This window comes from Dermacentor andersoni, chromosome 1, assembly GCF_023375885.2.
Source record: "Dermacentor andersoni chromosome 1, qqDerAnde1_hic_scaffold, whole genome shotgun sequence".
Lineage (NCBI taxonomy): Eukaryota > Metazoa > Arthropoda > Arachnida > Ixodida > Ixodidae > Dermacentor > Dermacentor andersoni.
In genome coordinates, this window is record NC_092814.1 from 380,593,094 (window position 1) to 380,620,363 (window position 27,270).

At 45.9% G+C, this 27,270-nt stretch overlaps 1 protein-coding gene across 2 annotated transcripts in view; it reads left to right on the forward strand.

Annotated features, from left to right (window-relative positions):
* Nucleotides 1-27,270, forward strand: part of Hgsnat (Heparan-alpha-glucosaminide N-acetyltransferase) — a 242,300-nt gene that overhangs the window by 108,923 nt on the left and 106,107 nt on the right. For both annotated transcript variants that reach the window (XM_055064926.2, XM_055064927.2), the window contains exons 8-9: nt 9,722-9,873; nt 20,062-20,171. In XM_055064926.2, the coding sequence (XP_054920901.1) occupies nt 9,722-9,873; nt 20,062-20,171 (262 nt within the window). The remainder of the gene's footprint in view (nt 1-9,721; nt 9,874-20,061; nt 20,172-27,270) is intronic.

Below are 27,270 nucleotides of genomic sequence, written 5' to 3' on the forward strand. Positions count from 1 at the left end.
CACTTTGTTGCACGCTCAGAAAGTTCTCAATATGCAAGAATTGTGAAGTGCTCTTTTTCTTTTAAATTCAAGTTGGGGTTACTTTTGAAGCGCCAGAAATTTGTGTCACTTCATTGACTGATAGGAATTTAATATCTCAAATTTAAACATTTGGGTTGTGAGAGATGTGGTTGAGCCTTTAGATTAATTTTAACCAGCTTGGGCTCTTTAATGACAGCCTAAATATAAGTGCAAGTGAGAGTTTTTTTTTCCACTGTGGCCCTATACGATTACAGCCACCATGGGGAGGAATCAAGCTTGCAACTTCATGCTCAGTAGTAAAACACAGTACTGCATTCTGTACTGCAACACAGTAGTTCACAAGAATGCAAAACTACAGTCCGATGGGGTCACACTTATTTGGTGTTAATACAGTGGCTTAGTTGCTGTTAACCACTTAATCACTGTACTAGATCAAGTAACCGCTATATAATTTTCACAGCAATAGCTGTTATGGGCTTACTCCCCTTCTTGTTTTGATATCTGCCACCGGTGCTGGTCTCTGCCCCTGTCTGTTGCAGGAATCCCAAAATACTTTGCGAGAAGCTTGTAAAGAAAAAAAAATGTGCTGCGCCCCCAGTGGGTTTCAACTCCGGCTCCACAGAATGGCAAACTGAGGTTTAGCTCTCAGCCACAGCACTTTTTTTTCTCTCTTACATGGTATTTATTGTATTGAGTGTAATGTTATATGTGAGAACTGCGTAGGCACTAGCCAACACATCACACATTAATGGCCTGAAAAGGACCTATAAAGTACAATGTGTACACCTTGCAACACAAAGAACTACAAGCATTTTTGCACCTAAAAATGTGACAACGACACACAACTGATCGAGAGGCGATACCAGTCCAGTTGAAACTTCGTGACATTGTAGATGACCTTCAAGTGAACAATCACTAAACTGCCAATGCTTCAGCAGAGCATGTTTGGCTGATGTCACATTCTCCAGCTTATCTACGAGTGAGCACCGAGGTGAAAGAAGCCAGCAGTAGGTTGGTTGGCTTTCCTTTTCCAATGGCACATACCCGCCATCGGTGATTAGCCAAGATTGAAATGTGGAAGGCAGGATAAGAAAGAGGATGAAGAAATAGGCAGTGTCTTCTCCACTTTACCACTGGGGAGTGTGACCTCTACAATAAGGAAAGTTTTCCTCATTTTCCCGACAGGAAATGGCTCCGCACGTATCTTCGAATGTTTACTCAAAGCAATACTGCACAAAAACGTGCAAGTCTCATGTTCCAGCTCGGCTTCCTCCTTATAGTATTTGTGGAGGGATCAAATACATGAATAATAACTGTATTGTCATTGCCAAATATGCTGCAAACGGATTTGAACGCTATGTACTGTGAAGGCAAGTAAAATATGTATTTTTTCATTAAAGAATATACTCATATGTCCCAAAAATTGTGCCCTAAATAAATTATATCAATGCTTCCATGTTTGTTGTCTACTTAATAAATAAAATAAATATCACACGAACTCTATAACTACATCAGTAGGAAACCAGCAAAGCAGTGCACGCCGCTCATATAAAAAATGTAAAAGCTGTGAAATGAACAAGTTGAGGACAAATATGTTAATGAAACTTTGTCATTCAAGAACATTGTTTACATTTTTGTACATGTGCAATGGCCAGGGAAAATTCTCAATGACGCTGTCCTTCATTCCAATGTATTGCGCAGGAGGAGCTGTCACCGGTCGTGTAGTTAGTAATTCCACCGAAATTATAGTCGCAACAGAGAGCACATATAAAAAGCAGGAGTTCCGTAAAAAATACGAGGGCGAGTCAAATGAAAGTTAGCCACATGCGAATATATTACAAACAGGGCACTTTATTTAAAAGTAGTCTCCATGAGCATTTAGACATTTGTCTCACTGACTAATGAGTCCCGTGATTCCCGTCTCATGAAACTCCTTGGGCTGCTGCTTCAATAAGTCTGTAACTGACTACTTTACCTCATCGTTCGACAATGAATCTGGTTCCCTTGAGCTGTTTTTTTCAATTGCCCCACATTGTGGAAGTCGCCAGGCAACAAGTCTGGGCTGTATGGCGGACGTTGCAGCGTTTCCCACTTGAAGTTTCCCAGTTTTGTGTTGACCACATCAACGACGTTGGGACGGGCATTGTCGTGGAGCAACATGAGTCTGTTCCTGAATTCTCCACGTGGTTTGTTCTTGATTGCGTCACGCTGCCGATCCGGCGTTTCACAATATCGAAAACGATTGATAGTCTCTCCAGGTTTAGCAAATTCATTCAGTAATGGCCCCTGACGCACAAAAATAAAAGTCAACAGCACCTTTCCGGCGGAAATGACGGCCTTCACTTTCTTTGGGGGGTCGTGAATTCGAATGTTTTCACTCTAAGCATTGCCGTCGTGTTTCAGGCTTGTAATGGCACCATGATTCGTCCCAGATGACAACTGCAGACAAAAAGTCGTCACCCTCATTGTGATACCGGATCATATGAGTCAAGGCAGTGCCGAACCTCTGTGTGTTCTGGTGGTGGTTCAAAATCTTGGGCAACCATTACCCACACAAGAGCCGATGACCAAGATGTTCATGAATTATGGTGTGAACCAAACCGTGACTGATCTTCACATGCTCTGCCAGTTCATCGATGCTTATCCTCCATTGTTGTCTAATCAGCTCATAAACCTTAGCAATTGCGTTGGGAGTGATTGCACGGTGGCATTGGCCCGATCTTGGATCGTCTTTGAAACTTTCACGTCCTTCTTTGAACCATTTGTTCTAACGCTTCACAGTGGCCAATGAAATGCAATGTTCAATGTACACGGCAGCCGTACAGTGACTAATTTCTTTTCGGGAATCCACACTAAGGATGTTGTTGAAGGGAGGAACCTGTTCTCATCAAGAATGAGGAGTACTGGGTTTATTTACAATATCTACATGAGGAGTGGAGAACATTATGTCTCATCAGTCAAGCATGACTGAATTCAAGCCCACTAAGGAGCTGAAAAAGTTTGCTTAAACCCCTTCTGTCCTCCCTAGATCCCTAGGCCAGGGAAAACTGCCACCCCACCTTCGTCGAATGGGAGCGTTCAAAGTCATCGAAGGACCTGCATTGAGGGCGAGGATTCACACAGTCACTCCCGCACCTTTGTTCACTGAAGACACAGGAAGGAGGGGAGCTTGGTAGACAAGGATTGTCACGCTTGACTCAAGCTGGGGTGTCTTGGTTCCTGGGATGACCTAGCAATTAGCTGAAGCATCTGTCAAACGACCGTGCCAGTTACCGGAGTCAGTGAGGAAACGCCGTAGAACACCCTTTTCCAGGAGTTTCTTGCTGCTGTTGGTCCGTGACAGTGACAGTGAAACAACAAACAACACTTGATCTGCCAAACGTGTCGCGCCATGCTGGCGCCGCAGGTCTGTTCGAGGGGGACGCATTGTTAGCTTCACGAAGCGATTTATTGCAAAGGGGCAGGAGAGGCTAGAAGGTCACTACCCCCCGCTGACCGATCGTAACACCTAGTGGCCACATTTCATTAGGGGCGAAGTGCAAAAACACCCATGTATTTAGATTTAGGTGCACATTAAAAAACCCCAGGTGGTCAAAATTAATCCAGAGTCCCTCACTAAGGCGTGCCTCATAATCAAATCATGGTATTGGCACATAAAGCACTATAACTCAATTCATTAATTTAAGCAAGGGGACATGCCTTGAGTGCTGACCATCATCAATTCTGCAGCTGTAACATATGCCATAAAGTAACACGCACGCACGCACGCACGCACGCACGCACACACGCACACACACACACACACACACACACACACATGTTAATTTTTGCATTCCATTTAATTATGCAATTAGCAATTATCATACAATTTCTAATGTCCACCAGCAGAGATGATGTGCCACTAGAGAAACAATCTCATTTTTCACAGCTGCAGTGTTTTTAGAAATTACTTTTTTTTTTTCACTGAAACACCTAGATAGTTTATGTATTTCAAAAAAGAACTTTCGCGGGCTAGTTGGTGAATTGTCATTGAAACTTAAGTTTGTGCGGCTCGAATGTATGTGCTGTCTATTAGCACTGCGCCAAGTCAACTTCAAGAATAGTTTATTATTCTCATATCCTGCATATCAGTTTGCCTTTGTTATTTCAATTTTAATACAGGAGATCGATCAACCTGTGTCTAAGTGAATGGAAAGGGCACAGTTATATTTTTGTTGGGATTCTGTTCATCATCATCAGCCTATTTAGGTTCACTGCAGCATGAACTCCGCTGCCACCAATCTACAGTTATCCTTTTCCTTTTGCATCGAGCTCCCCCTTATGCATGCAAAATTTCTAACCTCATCACTCCATCTACTCCTATACACTCATTTCTCCTTCTTTGGCACCAATTACATTACTTTAATAGCTATCTGTCCTGCTGATTACATGACCTGCCCAACTCCACTACTTCAGCTTAATCTCAGCCAGAATATCAGCTGGCCCTAATAATGTGTTCTTGTAGGCCAATTGGTTCCAAGACATGGTGGAACACTGCACTGCAAAAAGACTAATGACAAGGACAGGATGAGCTGAGATGCTGTACTCCATTTTATACATAACAGGCAGCACTGCACCAGCTACACAAGTAGTGTAGCCATACAAGTCTTACTCCACGCGTTTCACAGTGCAGTTGTTTTTGATCTGCATTGTTTTCTGTGATAAACTACTTCATATATTGCAACTGCTACTTGTGGATGCAAGTTTACGACAAATCACATATTACTTGTACTTGTTTGTGCTTCTGGTAGGCTACATAGTACAGTTAAACCTCGATATAACGAACTTCAATATAACGAAATTCTTGATATAACGAAGTATTTAAATTTTTATAACTTCATGTCCATAGAATACCATGTAGTTAGAACCTCAATATAACGAAGTGTGTTTGTATTCAATTTCAATATAACAAAATTTCGCTTCTGCAGCAAAGGAATGCTGAGACAATAAATGGAAACTTCCCTGGACGTAGATAGTCAAGTGATTGAATTACAAGCTTCTGCTTGCGAACGCACCTCTGAAATCACGCACGCGGCGCGACAAGAGTGACCACCGAAGTTAAGACTCATCATGTCCCGTATAAAGCCCAAGTGTGATAATAAAATCCTTTCGCGCCCCGCGCACTTTGTGCTTTAGGTGAGAGTGAAAGTGTGCGAGGGTGAGATAAGAAAGTGGCTTCATGAATGCCGCCTTCTTGCGCAAGCAGAGGGAAAGAGTAGCAAGCTCACAGTAATGCGATCAAGCACATGCGAGGGGCAGGGAGGGGTGGTGTTAAAGGGCAACTCCGGTGATTTTTCGATGTCCACTGATCTTCATAAAATTTTGAATATATGTTCTCTTTTGCACTCTGATTATCTGTGTCAAACTAGCATATGGCTGCAAGTCATTTAGTGTTCCTGAAAATGAATTTTAAAGATTGGTTGCGTTCCCGACTCATTACTTTCTACTGGCCACCCTGTGTTTGTGACGTCAGAGACTACACCGCCACTGTCACTGAAATCGTCGCTTAAATTACCAGTCTAGTTCGGAAACTGCAAAAGCTCGCTGTGTCATCAGGCGACATCATCAGCTTCGATTCTTCGGCATTAGCGCCAAGTGTACTGCGTGTTTAGCACGTTTTCTGCCTGTTTACATTATGGTAGTGTAAAATCTGACGTCATCAACTCACTGTGCCGTCACACGAATCAGCTACCTGTTTCGATTTCGGTATCTGGTTTATTGGTTATATAAAATTATAGATGAATTTCTAAGCAAATTGAATCACCCTACCAGTGACAGGACTGTCAATGCCATTTAAAAATGACAGTATCCTAATATGGTTAAAAAAAAACGCCGGAGTTGCCCTTTAAGTTGGCACGTGTCGTGATTTATGGCGTGCGTCTCAGTCATGGCTGCACATGGCTGTAAGCTTGGCTGAGTGGATACTCAGCGGCACCCCCTGCTTTAGAGGTAATCTACTGCGTGTACAAAGAGTGGGGGTGCCGAGACGGCGTGGCATCATGTAAGCTGTCTGCCCGAGCATTTAGCATTGAAGGTTGCATACATAATCTAGAGTTTCAGTGACCTGTTGTAGCAAGAGGCAAACGAAGCATTCACTCCCCGCTGCCGGCGCTTTTCATGATAGCGCCATCCCAGTGCGGGTGACACTATCAACCGCAGGGGCGGAGTGCACGTGAAAGCGTGGGCGACTTCGATATCGACGATGTGGCATCAAACTGTATCATTCGTCACCAACTCCCAAATTAAACAAAATGAATTACTTTTACATTCAAACTTACTTTTTTGATTGCCTATAATTCGGAAAATTCTGTGGCCCCTTTCCGTGTAAGAAAAATTGATCGGTAACTGTGCTTATTTGCATAAAAGGTCAAGTTTCAATGCAACAAAATTTCGTTATAATGAAGGAAATTGGCGATTTTACCTACTTCGTTATATCGTGGTTTAACTGTACTATGGTTTGGACCCGAGTGCAAATAATGTACTCTGGCTGCCGGTTGCAAGAACATGTTGCTCCACATATTTGGTGGTAAATAGGTTTGGATCTCTGACGCGTTTTGTATACTAAATACGTCATGTTTTATGACATATTTTACGGTGCGAGACTTAGTTTTGGATCACATTACATGGTGCGCGCCTAATGTCTTTCTTTCATATGTGACGCACTACATTTTGATTGTGGATGCGAACAGTGAGAGAAGTCGCTTGCCTTCGTAATGTAACCTGCTATGCATGAAACGAAATATAGACACATGAGGTGCAGGGTGCATGTCTAGCGTCTCGGTTAATCATGCCCTCATCATATATAGTCTTGCTTTCACAGTGCAGTGTTTCACCATGTCTCAATTACCCTCATTCGCTCTATTATACATGCTGCCATCTTCCTGTCCCTTAACATTATGGCTGTCATTTTTCATTCCGCCACTTGTGCAGTCCCTAGCTTCCATTAAAGTTTATTTGTTATAAGGCAAGTTTTGACCTTATCAATTAGTACTGGTAGAATGCACTGATCATATAACTCTTCTTTATGAAGATAGTATTCGTAAGCTGCTGTTCATGATATTACATATGTGCTCCAATGCTTTTTGGTTTGTTTGCAGATTTCTTTCTTTTCCAGGAGCCCTGGAACTCCTTGCCTAGATAAATGATACTCACTTCAAGAGGCACATGACCAGGGACAAAATCTCATTCTCTTGCCAGGCTGTTGAACATTGCTTCAGATGTACCCTTAAGCTTTACCACTTCAGCATTTATCAAATGCTATTATCACTTGCATTGTTTGTCATCCTGATCTTCATTCAAACGAGCAGTCTTCACTGCGAAGTAAGACTATAGGGAAAGAAATGCATCTGTTTCAACAGTGTCTTCACTAAAATTAAGTTTCTTCAAGGAAGACACTGCTCTTTGGAGCCGAAAATTGTCCCAAAAATCTTTTCCTGAGCCTTTGTTCCAACTTAGTGTAGAGCATTTATTTTTGCTTGATTGGGCCCCTGTATCATGCTTGATCAATTTAGTCTTTAAAGGGCCCCTGAAACAGTTCGGACAAATTTTGTTGATGTGTAGGGTACAGCTACAGTTAATCATTCGCACAACAATTTGTGTTAAACATATCATATTAAGAGAGCTACGGATGATTACAAGTTACCCTCCTCCATAGCCATGCATTTTTTCCTCAACTCGTTCGCCGAGTGATAGCTCCGCCTTCACTGGCTCTGCATCATGATGGCACGTTGTGTTGTCGACTTCCGGTTCTCTAGAAGCGAGTGTGCGAAGCCTCTCAAAACTCTCCGGCAGCTGCTTGGCAGTCGACCCCAAGCGAGGGCTATCGAAGCAGCGTGCGTTGCAAGCATTCTGTCACAGTGCCGAACGTGTCTGGTATTCTGGTAAACACAGGCGAGCTGGGCATTTCGACGGATGGCTGGAGGCATAAACTCAAGCTGATGGAGGAACTTTAGCATAGACGTACGTGAGCAGCCTGATCGGCCTGCACGGGCCAGCCACCTGTTGGTGCGGAGCTTAACCAGCCACACAAAGTGCTAATATTGCTCTAACCAAGTGTAAAACATTTTAAACATTTACAAAAACAATGTGTTAAGGATTACACTCCGGCAAAAAATTTACACCAGCAGCAAAGAATACATTTCGTTACTGCTGCTGTGTGTGGTTTAGCTCTGTGCCACCAGTTGGCTGCACCGTGCAAACCATTAACATTTGCACTTCTGCTCATCCCTTGAAACGACACGTAAGGGGACACGACCAGGCCCTGTCCCCTTGCGCTTGCGTTTACCCTAATACCGGACTCGCGAAACACTATAGCATTAGTAATCTTCCAGTTTAAAGTGACGGCTGGAAATGCGCAAATCCTGGCGCCGATCGGATAGCGGCAGTCCATTGCGCTGCAGCCAGTCCGCTCATCTGCTGCCTTGCAGAAGGACATGATGTCGCAGCTTGACATATTGCCAGTCGCTACGTTTACAGTCCACAATGCAAAAAAGTTTAATCATGGTGCTCGCGAAAAGACTGAGACCGACTCTGACCGCAGAGCTTCCGTCAAAATGGAGCATGTTGTAGCACAAGCAGACGACGCTTGCTGTTTGCCGGAAGTGCTTAAGTGTAGTGAGAAATTGTTCTTGTGCATTCTCTTTCTGTTACTTTCTTTTTATAGAAACAAATTAACTAGCATTCCAACTATTACGAACATCATTTGGTCACCATAAAGGTGGAAAAATTATCGATGATGCACCCTGGGCAGCCAGTCGGATAGCTGTCCCTACTGACGTCAATTGGGTGATTTACGTCCTATAGGTAGGGGCGGCTGAAAATTCCGCCGAGCAGTGTGCTGCGATCGGCAGCGATGTACATTTTTAAAACCTTATAATAAATTACACGCTTTATGCAGAGCACTTAGACGTGTCAATTAACGATCAGAAGGACCTACTCTAACGTCTCAGAACATTTGTACAAAATCATCAAAATCGTTTCAGGGTGCCTTTAACATTATCACCATGAACATGTGAAATGTGTTCTCTCGTTTTCTCAAAACAGCATTCCTGATAAACCCCAGTTTTGGAGTGACAATATCCCTGGTCCTGCTTACGCTATCGCAATATAATTCTTTATTTTGTCAGAAAGTTAGACATCTACTATAGAGTAAATTAGGCCTAAAATATGAACACATATTATTAGAAAAGTTTCAATATTTAATAATTTGTCCTTGGTGTTACTATGGGTTCTTAAAAATGTTTGACACGCTATAGCTTGCCCAAGTCAGTCTAGAGCATTCATTCTTGCAGCACTTCAAACTCTGGTCATTCAACATCATTTTGATGTACCTGTCTCCTTCATAACAACCACTATTTCATAGGGAAGTCAGCTCCAACTAGTCCATGCAAAAAACATAAGTTTATTGTTATTCTAAGAACTACTAATTTCACAGAACTATCAATTGCATATTTGGAATCAGACCGTCAGAATACACAAGTGATGCAAGCTGATCAAGATGTGCCCATAGATGAAAATGGCATGCTTGTGGGTGCATCGGCTTCTGTTTTTCTTCCACCGATTTTGCTCTCATTCTTTTTTTCAGTAATGCGTGCTGTATCAGGAGTGCGATGCACTCGCTGTTCTACATCTTGTGACTGAAGTTTCCTTTTCTGTAATGCAGGTTTGTGTGGATCATGGGTGTCTCACTAGCCATGACCATACGGTCACTTCTTCGCAAGTCAGTCACCAAAGGTCGCATATTCCTACAAATTGTGAAGCGCACCGTCATCCTCTTTGGGCTCGGCATAGTGACCAACACCCTTTCTGGTGACGGTGAGTTTCAGCAAGTGGTAGAGCCTTGTTTGTTCTGTTTTTTTTCCACCCCTGTATCACTGGTGCAACTTTCATGCAAGCTTGAAAAAATTGCATTAGGCTGCAGCTCTGCCGTGGTGACGAGTGACTGCCCAGATTGATTTCCTTTTCCTTGCAATGTGACTAGCAACATGATCTTGTTAATGCAACTACACTTCATACATTACTGCCATCTGTAGTCAGTATTTTCCTTGTTCTTTGTGACATACACGTATAGTAGCTGATATTTCACTGAGCATTGTAATGTACAGCTGATACCGGACATATTTAATTATTGTTTACATCAAACAGTTGTAATGTCCCCTTGGAAATCCCATACGAAAGTATAGCACTGTATGGCACTGCAGTCTTGCGGCTGGGTGACGCAGGCTGAAGGGCTAGCATTGCAGTCAGTACATCAAAGACTGTTTCGCAGTGCAAGTGATTGCAACATTCGTGTAAACAAAAATTAGAAGTCAACTTTTATGCTTTCAACATGGCCTTGTAGAAACAAATGAGTAAATTTCTGCTTTTCACGATCTCGAGAAATTGTCTTAGATATGCAGAGTTTTCAGATAATAGGCATATTTTATATTGTCACGTGGTGGTGACGTTAAGAACACAGTGGCAATACTGCGAAAGGCAAAACTAGATTTTATTGGGCGAACCTGTGCCCACAAAACAGGCTACACTTATAGCACAACGAAAGCGGCGAACACAGTCGGCGATCGTCAAAAATCTGATCAGCGAGTCAAGCGCGTCTGCTTTTATACAGCAGTCGTCGAATGTTCCAGACTAATCGTTCGGACCCGCGTACCTTCCACAAAGTTCTACACCATTCGCGTCACGCGATGAAATCAGATAACACAACGTTCGGCGACAACAGACAGCCGGGTAGAAGCATCGATAACTTTCCAGAAACTTCGGATACATGCAGGCGCGTCCCGCACTGTGCGATTACATTTGTTAGGTGGCGATACGTGGTCGCCCGATAAAGATAAGTACACGTGTCAATACCCCCCTCTTAAAAAAAGCATCGACCCGATGCTGCATACAAACGAAAGTAATAAAGAAAAACACCCGTAGCAAAGAAAACAACAAAATAAGGAAGTTCGTCAGCGTCCGTAAAAGGGTTTCAGACGCACCACGTGGACCACTTCAGATCCTGCGCGGCGCCGCTGTGAATGCGAAATTCCGTCTGGCACGACCTCATAGTCCAGTGCGCCAATACGTCGAATGACCTTGTAGGGTCCGAAATAGCGGCGCAATAGTTTCTCACTCAGTCCTCGTCGGCGTATCGGTGTCCAAACCCAAACTCGGTCGCCGGGCTGGTACTCGACGAAGCGTCGTCGGAGGTTGTAGTGTCGGCTGTCGGTCCTCTGTTGGTTCTTGATCCGTAGGCGGGCGAGCTGTCGGGCTTCTTCGGCGCGCTGCAGATAGCTAGCTACGTCAACATTCTCTTCGTCAGTGACGTGGGGCAGCATGGCGTCGAGCGTCGTCGTCGGGTTCCTGCCGTAAACCAGCTTAAACGGCATGATCTGTGTTGTTTCTTGCATCGCCGTGTTGTAAGCGAAGGTTACATACGGCAGGACCGCGTCCCACGTCTTGTGCTCGACGTCGACGTACATTGCTAGCATGTCGGCGAGGGTCTTGTTCAGGCGCTCCGTGAGACCATTCGTCTGCGGATGGTAGGCAGTTGTCCTCCTGTGGCTTGTCTGGCTATACTGCAGAATGGCCTGGGTGAGCTCTGCTGTAAAAGCCGTTCCTCTGTCGGTGATGAGGACTTCTGGAGCACCATGTCGCAGCAGGATGTTCTCGACGAAAAATTTTGCCACTTCGGCTGCGCTGCCTTTTTGTAGAGCTTTAGTTTCAGCAAAGCGGGTGAGATAGTCCGTCGCCACGACGATCCACTTATTCCCGGATGCTGACATTGGAAACGGCCCCAACAAATCCATCCCAATCTGCTGGAATGGTTGGCGAGGAGGTTCGATCGGCTGTAGTAATCCTGCTGGCCATGTCGGTGGTGTCTTGCGTCGTTGATAGTCTCGGCATGTCTTGACGTAACGGGCGACGTCGGCGGTCAGACGCGGCCAGTAATACCTTTCCTGTATTCTCGACAGCGTCCGGGAGAACCCCAGGTGCCCAGCGGTTGGATCGTCGTGTAGGGCGTGCAGTATTTCTGGACGCATCGCTGAGGGTACAACAAGAAGGTAGCTGGCGCGGACTGGTGAGAAGTTCTTCTTCACGAGCAGGTTGTTTTGTAGCGTGAACGAAGACAACCTGCGCTTAAATGCCCTAGGGACAACGTCGGTGTTCCCTTCCAAATACTCGACGAGGCCTTTTAGCTCCGGGTCTGCTCGTTGCTGTTTAATGAAGTCTTCCGCGCTTATTATCCCAAGGAAGGCGTCATCGTCCTCGTCGTCTTGCGGCGGGGGATCGATGGGGGCGCGTGATAAGCAGTCGGCGTCGGAGTGTTTTCTTCCGGACTTGTATATTACCGTGACGTCATATTCTTGTAGTCTGAGGCTCCACCACGTCAGCCGTCCTGAAGGGTCCTTTAAGTTAGCTAGCCAACACAACGCGTGGTGGTCGCTGACGACTTTGAATGGCCTGCCATAGAGGTAAGGGCGGAATTTAGCTGTAGCCCAAATGATGGCGAGGCATTCCTTTTCAGTCATAGAATAATTGCTTTCCGCTTTTGACAGCGACCGGCTAGCATACGATATCACCCGTTCAAGTCCTTCTTTCCTCTGAACTAGGACGGCACCAAGGCCTAGGCTACTGGCGTCAGTGTGGATTTCGGTATCGGCGTCCTCGTCGAAGTGTGCAAGTACCGGCAGCGACTGCATGCGTCGTTTGAGTTTTTGAAATGCCTTGGCCTGCGGCGTTTCCCACTTGAACTCGACATCACGTTTGGTTAGATGTGTTAGCGGCTCCGCGATGCGTGAAAAGTCCTTGACAAAGCGCCTATAGTAGGCACGCATGCCAAGGAATCTGCGCACTGCCTTCTTGTCGGTTGGCTGCGGGAACTTTGCGATGGCAGCTGTCTTCTGTGGGTCGGGGCGTACTCCTGATTTGCTGATGACGTGGCCTAGAAACAAAAGCTCATCGTAAGCGAATCGGCACTTTTCCGGCTTCAGAGTGAGCCCTGGTGACTTGATGGCCTCTAGTACTGTCGCAAGCCGCCTCAGGTGATCGTCGAAATTTCCGGCGAAGACGACGACGTCATCCAAGTAAACGAGACAGGTCTGCCACTTCAATCCTGCTAAAACCGTGTCCATCACGCGCTGGAACGTTGCAGGCGCCGAGCACAGTCCGAATGGCATAACCTTGAACTCGTAGAGGCCGTCTGGGGTGATGAAGGCCGTCTTTTCGCGATCTCTTTCGTCGACTTCTATTTGCCAATAGCCAGACTTGAGGTCCATTGACGAGAAGTATTTAGCGTTGCAGAGCCGATCCAATGCGTCGTCTATCCGCGGGAGGGGGTATACGTCCTTCTTCGTGATCTTGTTCAGATGACGATAATCGACGCAGAAACGCAGGGTTCCGTCCTTTTTTTTCACCAAGACTAGTACAGGAGATGCCCACGGGCTTTTGGACGGCTGGATGATGTTGTCGCGCAGCATTTCGTCGACTTGGTGCCTTATAGCTTCGCGTTCTCGCGTCGAAACTCGGTATGGGCTCTGGCGAAGAGGTCGAGCGCCCTCTTCGGTTATTATGCGATGCTTTGCGACTGGGGTTCGTCGAATCCTTGATGACGTCGAAAAGCACTCTTTGTATCGTCGAAGTAGACTTCTGAGCTGTTGTTGCTTAATCGCGTGGAGACTTGGATTTATGTCGAAGTCTGGCTCGGGAACTAAGGTCATCGGGGTAGATGCGGCGGAATCCGAGAGGACAAAGGCATTGCTGGTTTCCACAATTTCCTGGATGTACGCGATTGTCGTGCCCTTGTTGATGTTTGTCAGCAACACTTTCGTGTTTCCTCCGTGCAGTCGAGCGATCCCTTTTGCGACGCAAATTTCACGGTCTAGCAGTAGACGTTGGTCACCTTCGATGACGCCTTCTACGTCAGCGGGTGTTTCGGTGCCGACCGAAATAACAATGCTGGAGCGAGGCGGGATGCTCACTTGATGTTCGAGCACACTCAAGGCGTGGTGACTACGAGGGCTCTCCGGCGGTATCGCATGATCTTCCGACAGCGTTATTGACTTCGACTTCAGGTCGATGACTGCGCCGTGTTGGTTGAGGAAGTCCATGCCGAGAATGACGTCTCGTGAACACTGTTGGAGGATAACGAAGGTGACAGGGTAAGTCCGGTCGTGAATGGTAATTCTTGCCGTGCACATTCCTGTCGGCGTAATCAGGTGTCCTCCAGCGGTCCGAATTTGAGGGCCTTCCCATGCAGTCTTAACCTTCTTCAACTGGACGGCGATGTGTCCACTCATGACTGAGTAATCGGCGCCTGTGTCGACTAAGGCGGTGACTGCGTGGCCGTCTAGAAGCACGTCGAGGTCGGTGGTTCTTTGTCTTGCGTTGCAGTTGGGTCTTGGCGTCGGATCACGGCTGCGTCGTGTTGAACTGAAGCTGTTACGTCGCGTCGTTAAGTCGTCTTTCGTCGGTGTAGTCTTGGCTTCCTGACTTCCTCGGGACGGTGGTGTGTCGTTATTATGTCGTCGAGATGGTTTCTTCGGCGTCTTCGTCGGCGGCGGAGGATCTTCGTCAGTTCGACGAACAGCAACCGCACCTCCATCGGTTGCTGCCTTTAGTTTTCCGGATATGGGCTCGCTGACCGGCCCCGGGCTGGGCCAGTGTAAGGTCGGCGCTGCGGCGACAGGTAGCGGCCTGGTGATGGCGAACGCGACGGTCGTCGAGAGCTCCACTGAGTAGCGGCGAGGTAGTCGGCGATATCCCGGGATCGTTCACCTTGCTGCGGGCGCGGAGCGTTCACGGCGAAACCTCGCAGTCCCATCTCCCGGTATGGACATCGTCGGTAGACGTGACCCGCTTCTCCGCAGTGGTAGCAGAGCGGGCGGTGGTCAGGAGCGCGCCAAATGTCAGTCTTCCTCGCGTAGGTGCGCTGGACGACGGGTGGTCGTGCTGGCTGCGGCGGCGGCGGACGACGGAACTGCGGCGTGACAGGGCCCTGGCGCGGTCGCGGAGGGGGACCTTGACGGCGCGCGACGGCGGCGTAGGTCATCGCTTGCGGCTCAGGCTGCGGCGATTCAGGGGCTACTCCAAGTTGTTGTTGGAGCTCCTCACGCACGGCGTCGGCAATCGAAGCCACTTGAGGCTGTGATGATGGGAACAGCTTTTGTAGCTCCTCCCGCACGACAGCTCGGATAGTCTCGCGTAGGTCGTCGGTGGCCAGTGATTGAACCCCGGCGTAGTTTGTATAGTTCGCGCGGCGATCGAATTGCCGGTTCCGGATCTCGAGGGTCTTCTCAATGTTCGTCGCCTCACGAAGAAACTCTTCGACGGTCTTCGGTGGGCTTCTTACCATCCCGGCGAAAAGTTCCTCCTTTACACCACGCATCAGTAAGCGGACTTTCTTCTCCTCGGCCATATCCGGGTCGGCGTGGCGGAACAAACGGCTCATTTCTTCCGTAAAGATGGCGACGTTCTCGTTTGGCAGCTGCACTCGGGCGTCCAGCATAGCTTCAGCCCTTTCCTTGCGCACGATGCTTGTAAAGGTGCGTAGGAAGCCGGTACGGAACAGGTCCCATGTTGTCAAGGTCGATTCCCTGTTCTCAAACCAAGTTCTGGCGGTGTCTTCTAAGGCGAAGTAGACATGCCGCAGCTTCTCGTCGAAGTCCCAGTTGTTGAATGTTGCGATTCGTTCGTAGGTCTCCAGCCATGATTCCGGGTCTTCAGTCGCTGCTCCATGGAAGGTTGGTGGGTCCCGAGGTTGCTGTAGGATAACGGGGGACGCTGGGGCAGCCATTGGGGTTGTCTTGACCACGATCTTCTTTGTCGTCTCAGGTAGAAGTCCGTGCTCTGGGGGCAGTCCTTGCAGCCTGCGGCTAGCACGCTGGTCTTGGGCAATGTTGGTTCTGTCCTCAGGCTTCGGGCTTGGATCGCAGCTTTGCGGGGGCGTTCGGTACATGAACGCACAAGCACCTCCACCAGATGTCACGTGGTGGTGACGTTAAAGGGACACTAAAGGTTACTATTAAGTCAACGTGTACTGTTGAAATACCATCACAGAAACCTCGAAACGCTTGTTTCGTGCCAACGAGAGACTTATTTTAAGAGAAAATGCGTTCTGAAGCATCCGCGTACCTCTAGCGCAGTTCAAATCGCCCGCCCTCCGATCGAGGAGTACTGACATCATGGTCTCATAGTGACGTTGCGCCATCGGTGAGTAGAACGGCGTCCGCGGACGGCGCTACGGCTTTTCTGCGCAAAACGCAAACGCGCGGCCAGAAACAGACCCAAGACAGAGCCGACAGCAGAGCGAAAGCGGGAGTATGGTGGCTAGCGGAAGGAGAAACGAATTACGTCCCACATTACGTCCCACGGCACGCGGAGAGTCTGTTTTCGTTAAACTATAGGCTGCGGCGAGCTCGCAGCGTGGTCGGCGTGGTCTGTGAGAAGTGACGAGCCTTTTCGCACTCGCAATAGGGCATAAAAAAGTGCGAATCGACGCAAAACTCGACCTAGAAACGTGCTTCGCCACAGCCAGGGCTCAATACGACCCAAGCTGGCACGACCCAGATGTCGTTTCCCGCACCGCCACCAGGCGCCGCTACTATACCTCAAACTCCAGCGCAAGACGCCCATAAGCTGGTACTTCATTCTATGACGCAAACTTCGACGCTCGCCGCAATGGACCCTGACACCGACAGATTGGCTCGCGATGGTGGGCTAAACTTCAGCGACTTGAGCACCGACGAGCGCTACCTGCTGCTGAGGGCTCGCACTGCCGGCGTCGTTGCATACTACGACGGCGGCCTCGACACCGGCTCTCCGGAGTGGGAAAGCAACGAGGGCTTCCCACGACATCACATGGACGTGGCATTCTCGCTGCTTGTTCCAAATGAAAGTTTCGCGAGCCAGCAGAACCCTCACAGCACGACGCGATAACGAAACTACTGAAACTCAAAAGCGTGCGCGGCGCAGAGTCGAGCGAAAACGAAACCTTTCGAGCACCCATATTACTGAAGGGTAACGTCAAAATGTTATTTTTTCTTAGAATCGAATAGACGTAGACAAGTAGCATTTTTTCCGTCTTATAATCGAATGAAATGATATTTTTAATACGAGTAGTTGAGTATTAGTAACACAAATTATGAGGAGTGCTTTCGTCATCGGGCTAGTACCGGAATGTCGCTGGGGGGTCTCAAATCGTGTCATGCATTTACCTCAATTTCTCGGTTACTAAAGCTCTGTTCACGATTATATTGACGCCTTAGACGTTCTAGAACATTGCTCTACCACTTTAACCTGAGTTTCTGGTAACCTTTAGTGTCCCTTTAAGAACACAGTGGCAATACTGCGAAAGGCAAAACTAGATTTTATTGGGCGAACCTGTGCCCACAAAACAGGCTACACTTATAGCACAACGAAAGCGGCGAACACAGTCGGCGATCGTCGAAAATCTGATCAGCGAGTCAAGCGCGTCGGCTTTTATACAGCAGTCGTCGAATGTTCCAGACTAATCGTTCGGACCCGCGTACCTTCCACAAAGTTCTACACCATTCGCGTCACGCGATGAAATCAGATAACACAACGTTCGGCGACAACAGACAGCCGGGTAGAAGCATCGATAACTTTCCAGAAACTTCGGATACATGCAGGCGCGTCCCGCGCTGTGCGATTACATTTGTTAGGTGGCGATACGTGGTCGCCCGATAAAGATAAGTACACGTGTCAATATTATGAATGATCAATATATCAAATTAATTCGCTACCTTTTCAATTTCTGTATATCTGGGATCAACTGTAATAACATGTCCTGCAATGTGGGCTATACTATAACTGTTCTTTTTATTTTAATGCCGTTTATGGCACAACTCACTCCTGACTAGCAAGGCAAAAGCCAAATGTCCTCTGCCTCGTGTTAGCCTTCCGCCAAGACACTGCTCATTAGAAAACTGAGCCACATGCTAAATTTTATGACAGTTACCAATAGACACATCATTACTTTAGTCTAAACGGGTGCAACGTCATTTTTGTCTATGGCAGATCATAATGGTGCATTTTTCTTTGCTTGCAAAGTGAGTTGGAACACCTCACATAACATAGTAATGTACCTCAGCAGTCCTTTTTACTTCCTGAGAACTTCAGTTCAGCTCAGAACAGCTTTATTGCAGCATAAGCACTAAACAGTAGTTAACATCTTTGTTCTACATCAACACCTGTTGAGCATTCAAAATGAGAGACTTTAGTTGTTTAGTTTTGTTGTATAGAGTGCATTGTGTGTTAAGCTAGCCACATCATAAATTGTATCATTTGCAACAGCATATGTACGTTTTGCAAGTTCTAAATTCAGTGGGCCTCTTTGATTTTCGAAGTTCTGGCAGCCTGCTGGCAGCCAGACGGCAGCCAGCTAGCTCTGGTCCTGATGGGAAGTCAAGTAGGCTGGTATCCCAAGGCAACCTGAAGCTGCCCAAAGTTTGCAAAATAGAACTCCTGGACAGCTGGCTGCGGGATAAACATAAACATGCTGTCAGCATGGCAGCAGCTGTAGAGGCCGGTGCGGGCTTGGCGTAGTCGGCCCATTTATGCATTGCCAGCTTTCACAAGGTTTTGTGCAACTCAGCATAGGACACACACTGCAGTGCTCCTCACTTTGCACAGACCAACAAATGGCCTCCGATGCATCCGATGCCAAGACGCGAAATTGCACGTAAGTGATTGTGTCCCCGAATGCGATTGCTCAAGGATGCTGGCTTGCAGTGATCACGTCACCCACTAGTGACATTGATGAGTTGGTGTTTTGTCATCATTTGGTGAGGCACAAAAAAATCAGGATGTCCGGTATGTCTTATATGCATAAAATTTCGCGCCAACCTGCCTCGACTTTGATTTTAGAAAGTTGTTTCAGCTGATGGTGCTCCTCTTTTACCCCTGTGCAGAATGAGCTGAAGCTGCGGCTGGTACATAAAAATGCAATATGCCTGTGAACAGCGAAAAATTTGACACGAAAAACAGTATTGGTCGATTGTGAGAGCAGTAATCTCTCATGGTCTTAAAGGTGTGGCAATTACTCAACTAGTGCATTCATTTGACATCAACGGCCTAGTTAGAACACATTGGCTTTGAGCTGCCACTCAAATATGTGATGGAGTGAACAATGGCTAGATGCGACATCTTCACCAACTACAGAAAAGGGAGATATCACTGCATATACACGCGAGATGTGAAAAGGGATCCCACAAGAGAAAAGTAAGCAAAAAGGCACCGCAATGTGCGGGAATGAGTCTACAACTTGCATGGAACACGATGCAGCTATAGCATGCACGCATGAGGGCTAGCACGGCGCACTGTTCACAACCTGGAAGAAGCCTTCACGAGACACACACACACACGTACACATGCACACACGCACCCACACAAAAGCTTCAAATGGTTTGCCGCCGCGCGTATCGCACCAATTTGGAAGGTGGAATTTAGTGTTAGATCCTTAGAATATACCGCTAGAAGTTATGAAAGCTGAAAATGACCGTAGCCGGTTGGCTGAGCTAGGTAAAAGTCCTTAAGCACTTATGTTGCAATCTGCCAAGTCCCCACAAAGATGGTGGCAAGTACTCATTGCCTCTTTTTGTCTCCTAGCCAGAGAACTTCCAGAGAGCAGCCAGACCAAAATCATCCTGGCTGGTTCTGGCAGCCCACAGGTAGCCAGAACCGTCCAGCCAGAGTGAAACAATGCACGGCTGCAGTGGGTGGATCAATCCAAGAAAAACGAAGGTGCTCTGGCTGGCTCTGGCATCCTGCAGGCAGCCAGAAGCGGAAAATCAGAGAGACCCAGTGTCATGATCTTACCTGACAGGAACATTGAGAGAGTGAGTTCAAAAAGTTAATTGACAGTGATTCCCCCCCCCAAATGTTTGCTAATTGCAGTAAAAGCTTTCACTATAACACAGATTTTTTAATAGATTGTGGATTGTGTTTGGAGAGATTAGTTCATTGTTTGAATGTCATTCATGTTCTTGCGGCTGGTATGTGCAGTTGATTTAAGCATGCTGCGTATTCCTGGCGTGCTGCAACGCCTGGCCTTCTCCTATCTGGTGGCTGCCGTGGTGCACCTTCTGTTCGCCAAGCCGCATGAGGGACACCTGGTGAGAGCACTGCCAAGTTCTGTGGTGACACACATGATCTGGCTCATTACACAAGTGAAGGTGTCCTCTGAAACAAAGGCTTGTATTTTCTTGATTGTCTGCTCTTTCTGGGACTCAGTGCCAGGACTGTTTGTGCTGGGTCTGGAAATGCTTTAGGCATTCAGTAGGAGCTGAACTACTACTTTTTTAAAATTTATATCGCGAGAAATTAATAGCTGTTCGAATTCACCGATAATTGACTGTGGCGAAATATTCTGAAGAAGCGCAGCCACGCCAGTGTACAATGCTATTCTCCAATGCATTATGTTGCTAGATTTGCTGTACATCAACAAAATGCCTTGCTTTATTGTGTTCCCAGCTTCACTTTGGAAAATCTGCATGTATTCAGGCATGTTGGTAATTGCTATCCTAAAGCATGTGTGATGCAGCAGCTAAATAGAGCAGTAAATGCGTATTTAGGTGAGCAAATAGTTGGGACAGCACTGAATTTGTGCTCATCATTATTGCTTAGCGTGTGGAACACTTCTGGTAATCCTATGGTAAGTGAGGAACACATACAGCTGGCACATCTATTGCTGGTTCGGAGAAACACAGTGTGTTGGAGTGCACAGATTTCTAGTGGTTGTGTGCAATGCCGTGGCCTTGTCAGACCTGGTGTATGGGCAGTCTCCAAGCTCTAGTACTTTTACACACCTAAAAAAATAAAGTAAATTCTAAGGTTTTTGATGTGCCAAAACCACATTGTGATTTTGAGGCATGTCTTAGTGGGGAACCCTGGGTTAATTTTTACTGCCAAAGCTTCTTCAACATGCACCCTATGCACAGTACATGAGCATTTTTGCATTCCACTCCCATAGGAATACGGCCGGGATCAAGCCCACGACCTTGTGTTCAGCAGTGCAACTCGATAGCTACTGAGCTACTGCGGCGGGTCCTTACGCTCATCATTCCAGTTTCATTTCTATGGGAAGGAATGCTCTAGATGTTCACAAGGAACAGTATCTAGGCATTGATGTTTTGAGATTTAATATGTAGGGGCCCACTTTTTCTAGGTATATGTGTAGTGATTTCAAGGGGGATGTGGTCTCCAAGCCATCTTGCGCCTCTGGGAATATTAAAGTTCAGCATGATTATTGACGAAACATGGCAAGCATAATTTTGCATGGGCACAGCAGTGCAGCTGCAAGTGTAGCAGGAATGATGAAAAAGATAAAATGTTAGGGCAGGCAAAGGGCAGCACTTTATTGCCGATAACTCTACCGATAAAAAACACATTACAAAAAAGCCAGTTTTGCTTGAAAAGTGAAGCATTGATAGCAATAGCAAAGTATATTAGACAGTTACGTAATGCAAGGGTCATACTTTCATTGGTCTTATTTATTGAAGTAAACATTTGTGTAATAAGTAAAACAAGCACAGTGTAACAATCATGGTGAATTCACTGTCATATTTGCATGCACATCACTTCCTGAACATCGTTGAAGCTCTGTTTTGCCTTTATATACTGGTGATCGAAGTACCCATGAAAATGAATAGAAAGGCAACCACTGCTACAGCTCATAGCAGAGTTTGACACATTCCACTTGAAAGTCATAGCTGGAAGCAATGTTGTACAGTCCTTTTCTGGATATTTTTCAGACCTCTTGAGTTATGGTCATGCAGTCAATCTTTGAATGTGAGCTCTGGACTACCAAACATAGACCTGCACTCTTGGATGTCATTTTTTTTCCTGATGTTATTCATGCCATGGCGGCACCCTTGAAACTGTCATAACATGCATTCACTTAGGCCTTGGCCTTCTATCGTATTTACACGATTGTAAGTTGACTCGAATGTAAGTCGACCCCCTCATATTGCACGTGACAGGAAAAAAAAAAAAAGAGCATACCTGAGCGCGCATTCGATAAAGAAAATTTATTAGTAGCTGACATGGTCACTGGACTACTCGTCTTCACTTGTGCCATCGTCCTCACTAGTGTTGCCATCATCATCGCTGCTACGGTCCCGCAGCGCGTCATTGTCCAGCGAAATTCCAGATATGGCAAACGACCGCACCACGACATGTTATGGAACAGCAGCCCATGCCGAATGCACCCAACCACACGCAACTGACAGGGAGGCTCTTTTGGCAGGTCCGGTTGGCATAAGTTCGCAGTTTTCTGCCGCCAGCCACTCGTCGTACTCACAGCAGAGCAGGTCCTTAAAAGGCGAAGATCCGGGCTTGTTTCATAACCATGTCGCACTTCACTGGCAGGGACCGATCATGCATTTTAGCAACGTGTGGCGCAAGCTTGGCCTACAGCTCTGGAAAGCGTTCAGACTTCGGCCCGTGGGGTATTCTTCACTTGCCATCGCAGGTGAAAAAGTGAGCTTGTTAAAGGGACACTAAAGCGAAACAATAAATCAGTTGAGCCTAATAAAGTATTGTTTGAGAACCCTGCAGGCAGTCATTTCAAAATAATAGTTTGATTATTAGATGAGAAAATGAAAGTTGAAGTATCAGTACTTGAATTTCGCGCCGAAACCGCAACGCCGGTACTTCAGTGTGATGTCAGGGATTCCAAAGTATGTTTTTGCATTTGGGCCGCACTGGCTGAGTAAAGGTTCCCGAAACTTGCCATGTTTAATGTTTGGTTTCTTTAGAACACGCTGTAGTCAATCTGTACCGCTACATAATTAAGTAGGCCCTAGAAGATGCCATCAAAATCCATGGCGTCGCAGCGACCATGGGCGAGAACTTCATGGAGGCATCGCCACCCGTCTTTCGTTCTTGTGCTTTTTCTGGTTTACCAAGTATCTTATCGTGGTAAGAGTGGTGTTTTTTGTGTCATAGAAAGGTAATTTACTGATGCAGAAGAAATCATTTTTCTCTTTAGTGTTTCTTTAAAGAAAAATGGAACAAAGCTTATAAATCTGTAAACCTGCTTCAAAAACAGATATTGCAGTTGTGTAAACTGCATCTGTTAGAGCATCTCGAGTGGATAAATGTAATATGTAAATGAACAGCTTAGAAGAAATATTTACAATGTTTACGAAAATTTTGCTAAATATCTTCTAAATAATTATAGGTGCCCTTCAGAGCAGTGTATAATACATTAAATTTGTGACATTTTTGTTTAGTTCTGAGTTAAATTTGATGCTTTCCTCTTTCTTTAGTTTCACAATATCTGTATGAAAAAAATATACAATGTTAATGAAAAATTTTAATAATTTTACTTCCTACATTTCATCATTTGAAAGTTTTCTTTAAAAATGCAACAAACCCCATCAAAAATGGTGCATTGGACACCAAACAAATTGATCTCTCCTTTTGCATGAATTTAGGTAAGAGGTAAATGTAAGCTTCTTACAGTTTGCATAAGGATAGCCTTATTCCAAAACCATCACCAATAACTTTCGGCAGAATTGAGACTAAAAAAAATAATTATGCAGTCATTTCAATACTGCTCACACGCTCTGCTGAGCTCATTAGAATGCATTTTGTACAGGAAACATGATAATAACCAGGCAGTAAGATTAATGACGGGCATTCATTGCTCCAATAGTAGTGACGTTTGATCCAACTCGCAAGCAGCAGGTTAATAATACGGTTTTCTAGAATAACGTTATTGTCAGCGCTTCACCACAGCCAGTCATGTTACAACCATTTCGCATCATAAAGAAACCTCTCTGAGCCTGCCAGGTGCTCGCCTACCACAGATTAGCTGTAGCAGGGCCGATAATGTAGTTCACTTGCAATGAAACATCTATTTTTTTCATTCCTTTCATGGAAACTCACCGTTTCTGCAAACGCACCAGCAAGCAGCCACCTGCAAGGCCGAGCGACGCTTCCAAAAGTGGTCGACTACAGCACTGCTGTTACTTTTCTACATGAAAAGGCCCTCTCCACGGTAGCCGGCTGTGCCACTCAGAACTATTCTAGTACACTCTAGCCACGATGGCCATATTGATAGAGGCAGAAAAGGGCGTGTTCCCAGTATAGGCGGCCGCGGAATACACACGGCATTCAGTTGCATTTGTGGTTTCACAATAAAAAATTAAGAACCTCTTTAAGATGTATATCAGTTCACAATTGTGCGTTGTCATTGTCAAAAAAAAAATTCTGCTTTCATTTCTTGCTGCAGGCTTCGAGAAAAGCGACCAGTAAGACGCTTCGCCAATCGCTCTTCCTTTCTGTGTTAAATTACGAATGGTCCATCATGGAATGTGATTGTAATAGTCACCACTGATTACCTGCCTGTTGGCGAGAAAGGTTTTTCAGCCACCTTTTGTAACGGCCTCAACACCTTCCACCAGCAACTGCCAACTATGCGGCATGAGCACCGTCTTTATTTATTGGTTTGACATATCTCTCGTGAGTGCTGTTACATGGCTGTGGACATGTGGAGAAGCTGCACTTCATATTTTTTATCTGCTCCAGGTAGTTCCAAAAAGGCTCCACATCATTGGGCACCTTATTTTAATCTCAATGCTGTATTTGAAGCTCTTCAGTTTTGGTACAAAACTGCCAAGCTGGTTTTCTCAAGAAAGGCATTACAAATCATGCACTTAGCATCCTGAAACACTTTATACTTATATACTTCATCCAGAGTTTGCATCATCGAACTACACTGTGGGCATTCTCTTATAATTTATATGCACTTAAAGAGATTGATTCCACTTACCCGCCGTGCTTGCTCCGTGGAAATGGTGTTGGGCTGCTGAGCGGCTGCGTTTCGATGGAGGCGAAATGCGAAAACACCCGTGTACTTAGATTTAGGTGCACGTTAAAGAACCCCAGGTGGTTGAAATTTCTGGAGTCCTCCACTACGGCGTGCCTCATAATCAGAAAGTGGTTTTGGCACATAAAACCCTATAATTGAATTTAGATTGATGTGACTCATCCATTGCATCAAGAGCACTTGTTAATGTAGCGTGTGCATTACACTGGCCTATTTGTAAATATTCAGACAACGCAACTATACCACTCTGCAATGCTACGCAAGCATTGGAATAGCAGAAAATACTTTGAAGTGACACTCGAACTTTTCAAAATGTATATATTGGTTCACTGCAATCCCACTTTGTAATTTACATTCTGTGTCCATTGATTTTTAATGATTATGTACATATCTCGAAAGTAGTGCTCACACTTTTCTCAATACACTGAGTGATGGGGTGTATCGAAAACATTATATGGCACTCTGCAATCCTGTAATTGTAGTTAGCACAAGCACATGTTTTTAAGCCATAATGCAACAGAATATTTTTTGGGTGAGTTACATATTTGTGAATAAACAGGAAGCCAGTGAAACATGCAGATGCATACACAATTGAAGAAGTGAACATTTCAATTTCAGTTTGTTTTATTTACCAGATAGTTCTGGCTGGATGAATGTTGCACTTACAAAGTCTCCCTTCTATTCTTTTTGTCATAAATTGAGCCCTCGTCCTTCTCGTGCATGCATCTCACTGGTTTCCCTATTACAAGCAGAGGCATTGCATGATACATGCAAACCAAATAGAGGAGGTTGTGGAAAATGAGCATCGCACGTTACAACCTGAGTCAGCTGCGCTACAAATACCACATGCAGTGAGGTGCCAACGACTACTTGACACGTAAGTTTCATACGTGTACGTACGAGCACCTTCCTAATTCTTCCACACTGAAACAAACGTATGCACAGCATTCAGTTGTGAGCAAACAATTATAGCTTTTGTTACAGAGGGAATGCTATCCCAGGAGCATCTACTTTACGTGATTGGTGCAGCCATGGCCTACTGAGATGTTGTAATGTCCTCGAAAAGCATGCCACAATCAGTTGAATGCCACTTACAAAAACATCACTGTTCAAATGTCACAAAAAGCTCCTGCCTGCGTATAACTACTACCATACAAATAATTCATCAGACCTAAATTTGAATACGCTTCTGCCATCTGGTGCCCGCATGAAATTTACCTGACTAACACTCTTGAAGCTGTATAAAATTGCACTACTAGGCTCATTCACTCAGCATATTTTTACATCAGCGTATCATCCTTAAAGCAGACTACGATTTACGAACACTTGTAACGGCGTCAAATTGCCAGCCTATCATTATTTAACAAATTATCTTACAGTCCCTCTCGCCCTCGCACCATACATTTCACCACCGGCACAGCTATCATGTTGCACAGGTCATTCATTGTTGCCCAACCGAAAGTGTGCACTGTAACATTTTCATCGTCTTTTTTCCGTCATGTAGTTGTAGACTAGAATGGCCTTCCTTACAACATCACTCGCATCACCAGTTCATCTACATTCACAGAAGTTCCAGCAATTGTCTCACCTTAACTAATATTGTTTTCACTAGTGTTGTAATCCCACCCCTTATGTACCGTAATACCCCCATGTGGGTTCTTTAGGGGTAGAAAGAGAGAAAGAAAAAAATCTCAGTGCCCTTCCACTCTGTGAAGAAGGATGACGAGTGAAGCTGTGTATGCGGCCCCTCAATGGCGAACTGCACCTCCGCCACGGGTCGACCCGGCATTTCACTATCTTTGAATCGGCCCACGTATGGGGAGTGCTTAACGCCTGTTTAACCTCTGCTGCGGGTTGGCCCGACATTGCACTATCTCCGGAATCGGCCCACATGTGGGGAGTGCTTAATGCCTGTTTCACCTCCACCGCGGGTCGGCCCGGCATTGCACTATCTTCGGGATCGGCCCACGTATGGGGAGTGCTTAACGCCTGCTTCACGTCGGCCGCGGGTTGGTCCAGTATTGCACTATCTTCGAATCGGCCCACGTATGTGGAGTTTCTTGCTTACCACAATGACAGGAAAATTTCCTTGGACGGTAGAGGTACTATACAGCTTTGCTGTAAAAGGACCCTGTGCCGACTGTTCACAATCAATAAGCACAATGAACACACTCCATGCTGTGCTACGGTGGCTATGCCAGCTTAGGCTTCTTGCTTCTATCAAGATAGCAGCAACCAGCTTTACTTTTGGAGAGCCACCTCTACTCCAGAAGTCTAGCAGATAACCTCCTTGGTTTAAATCACCATTGCCATATTGGAGCTAGACAGAGCCAGATCAAGTGACCAAGCCATGCCACCATGGTATTTTTTTGCTAGTT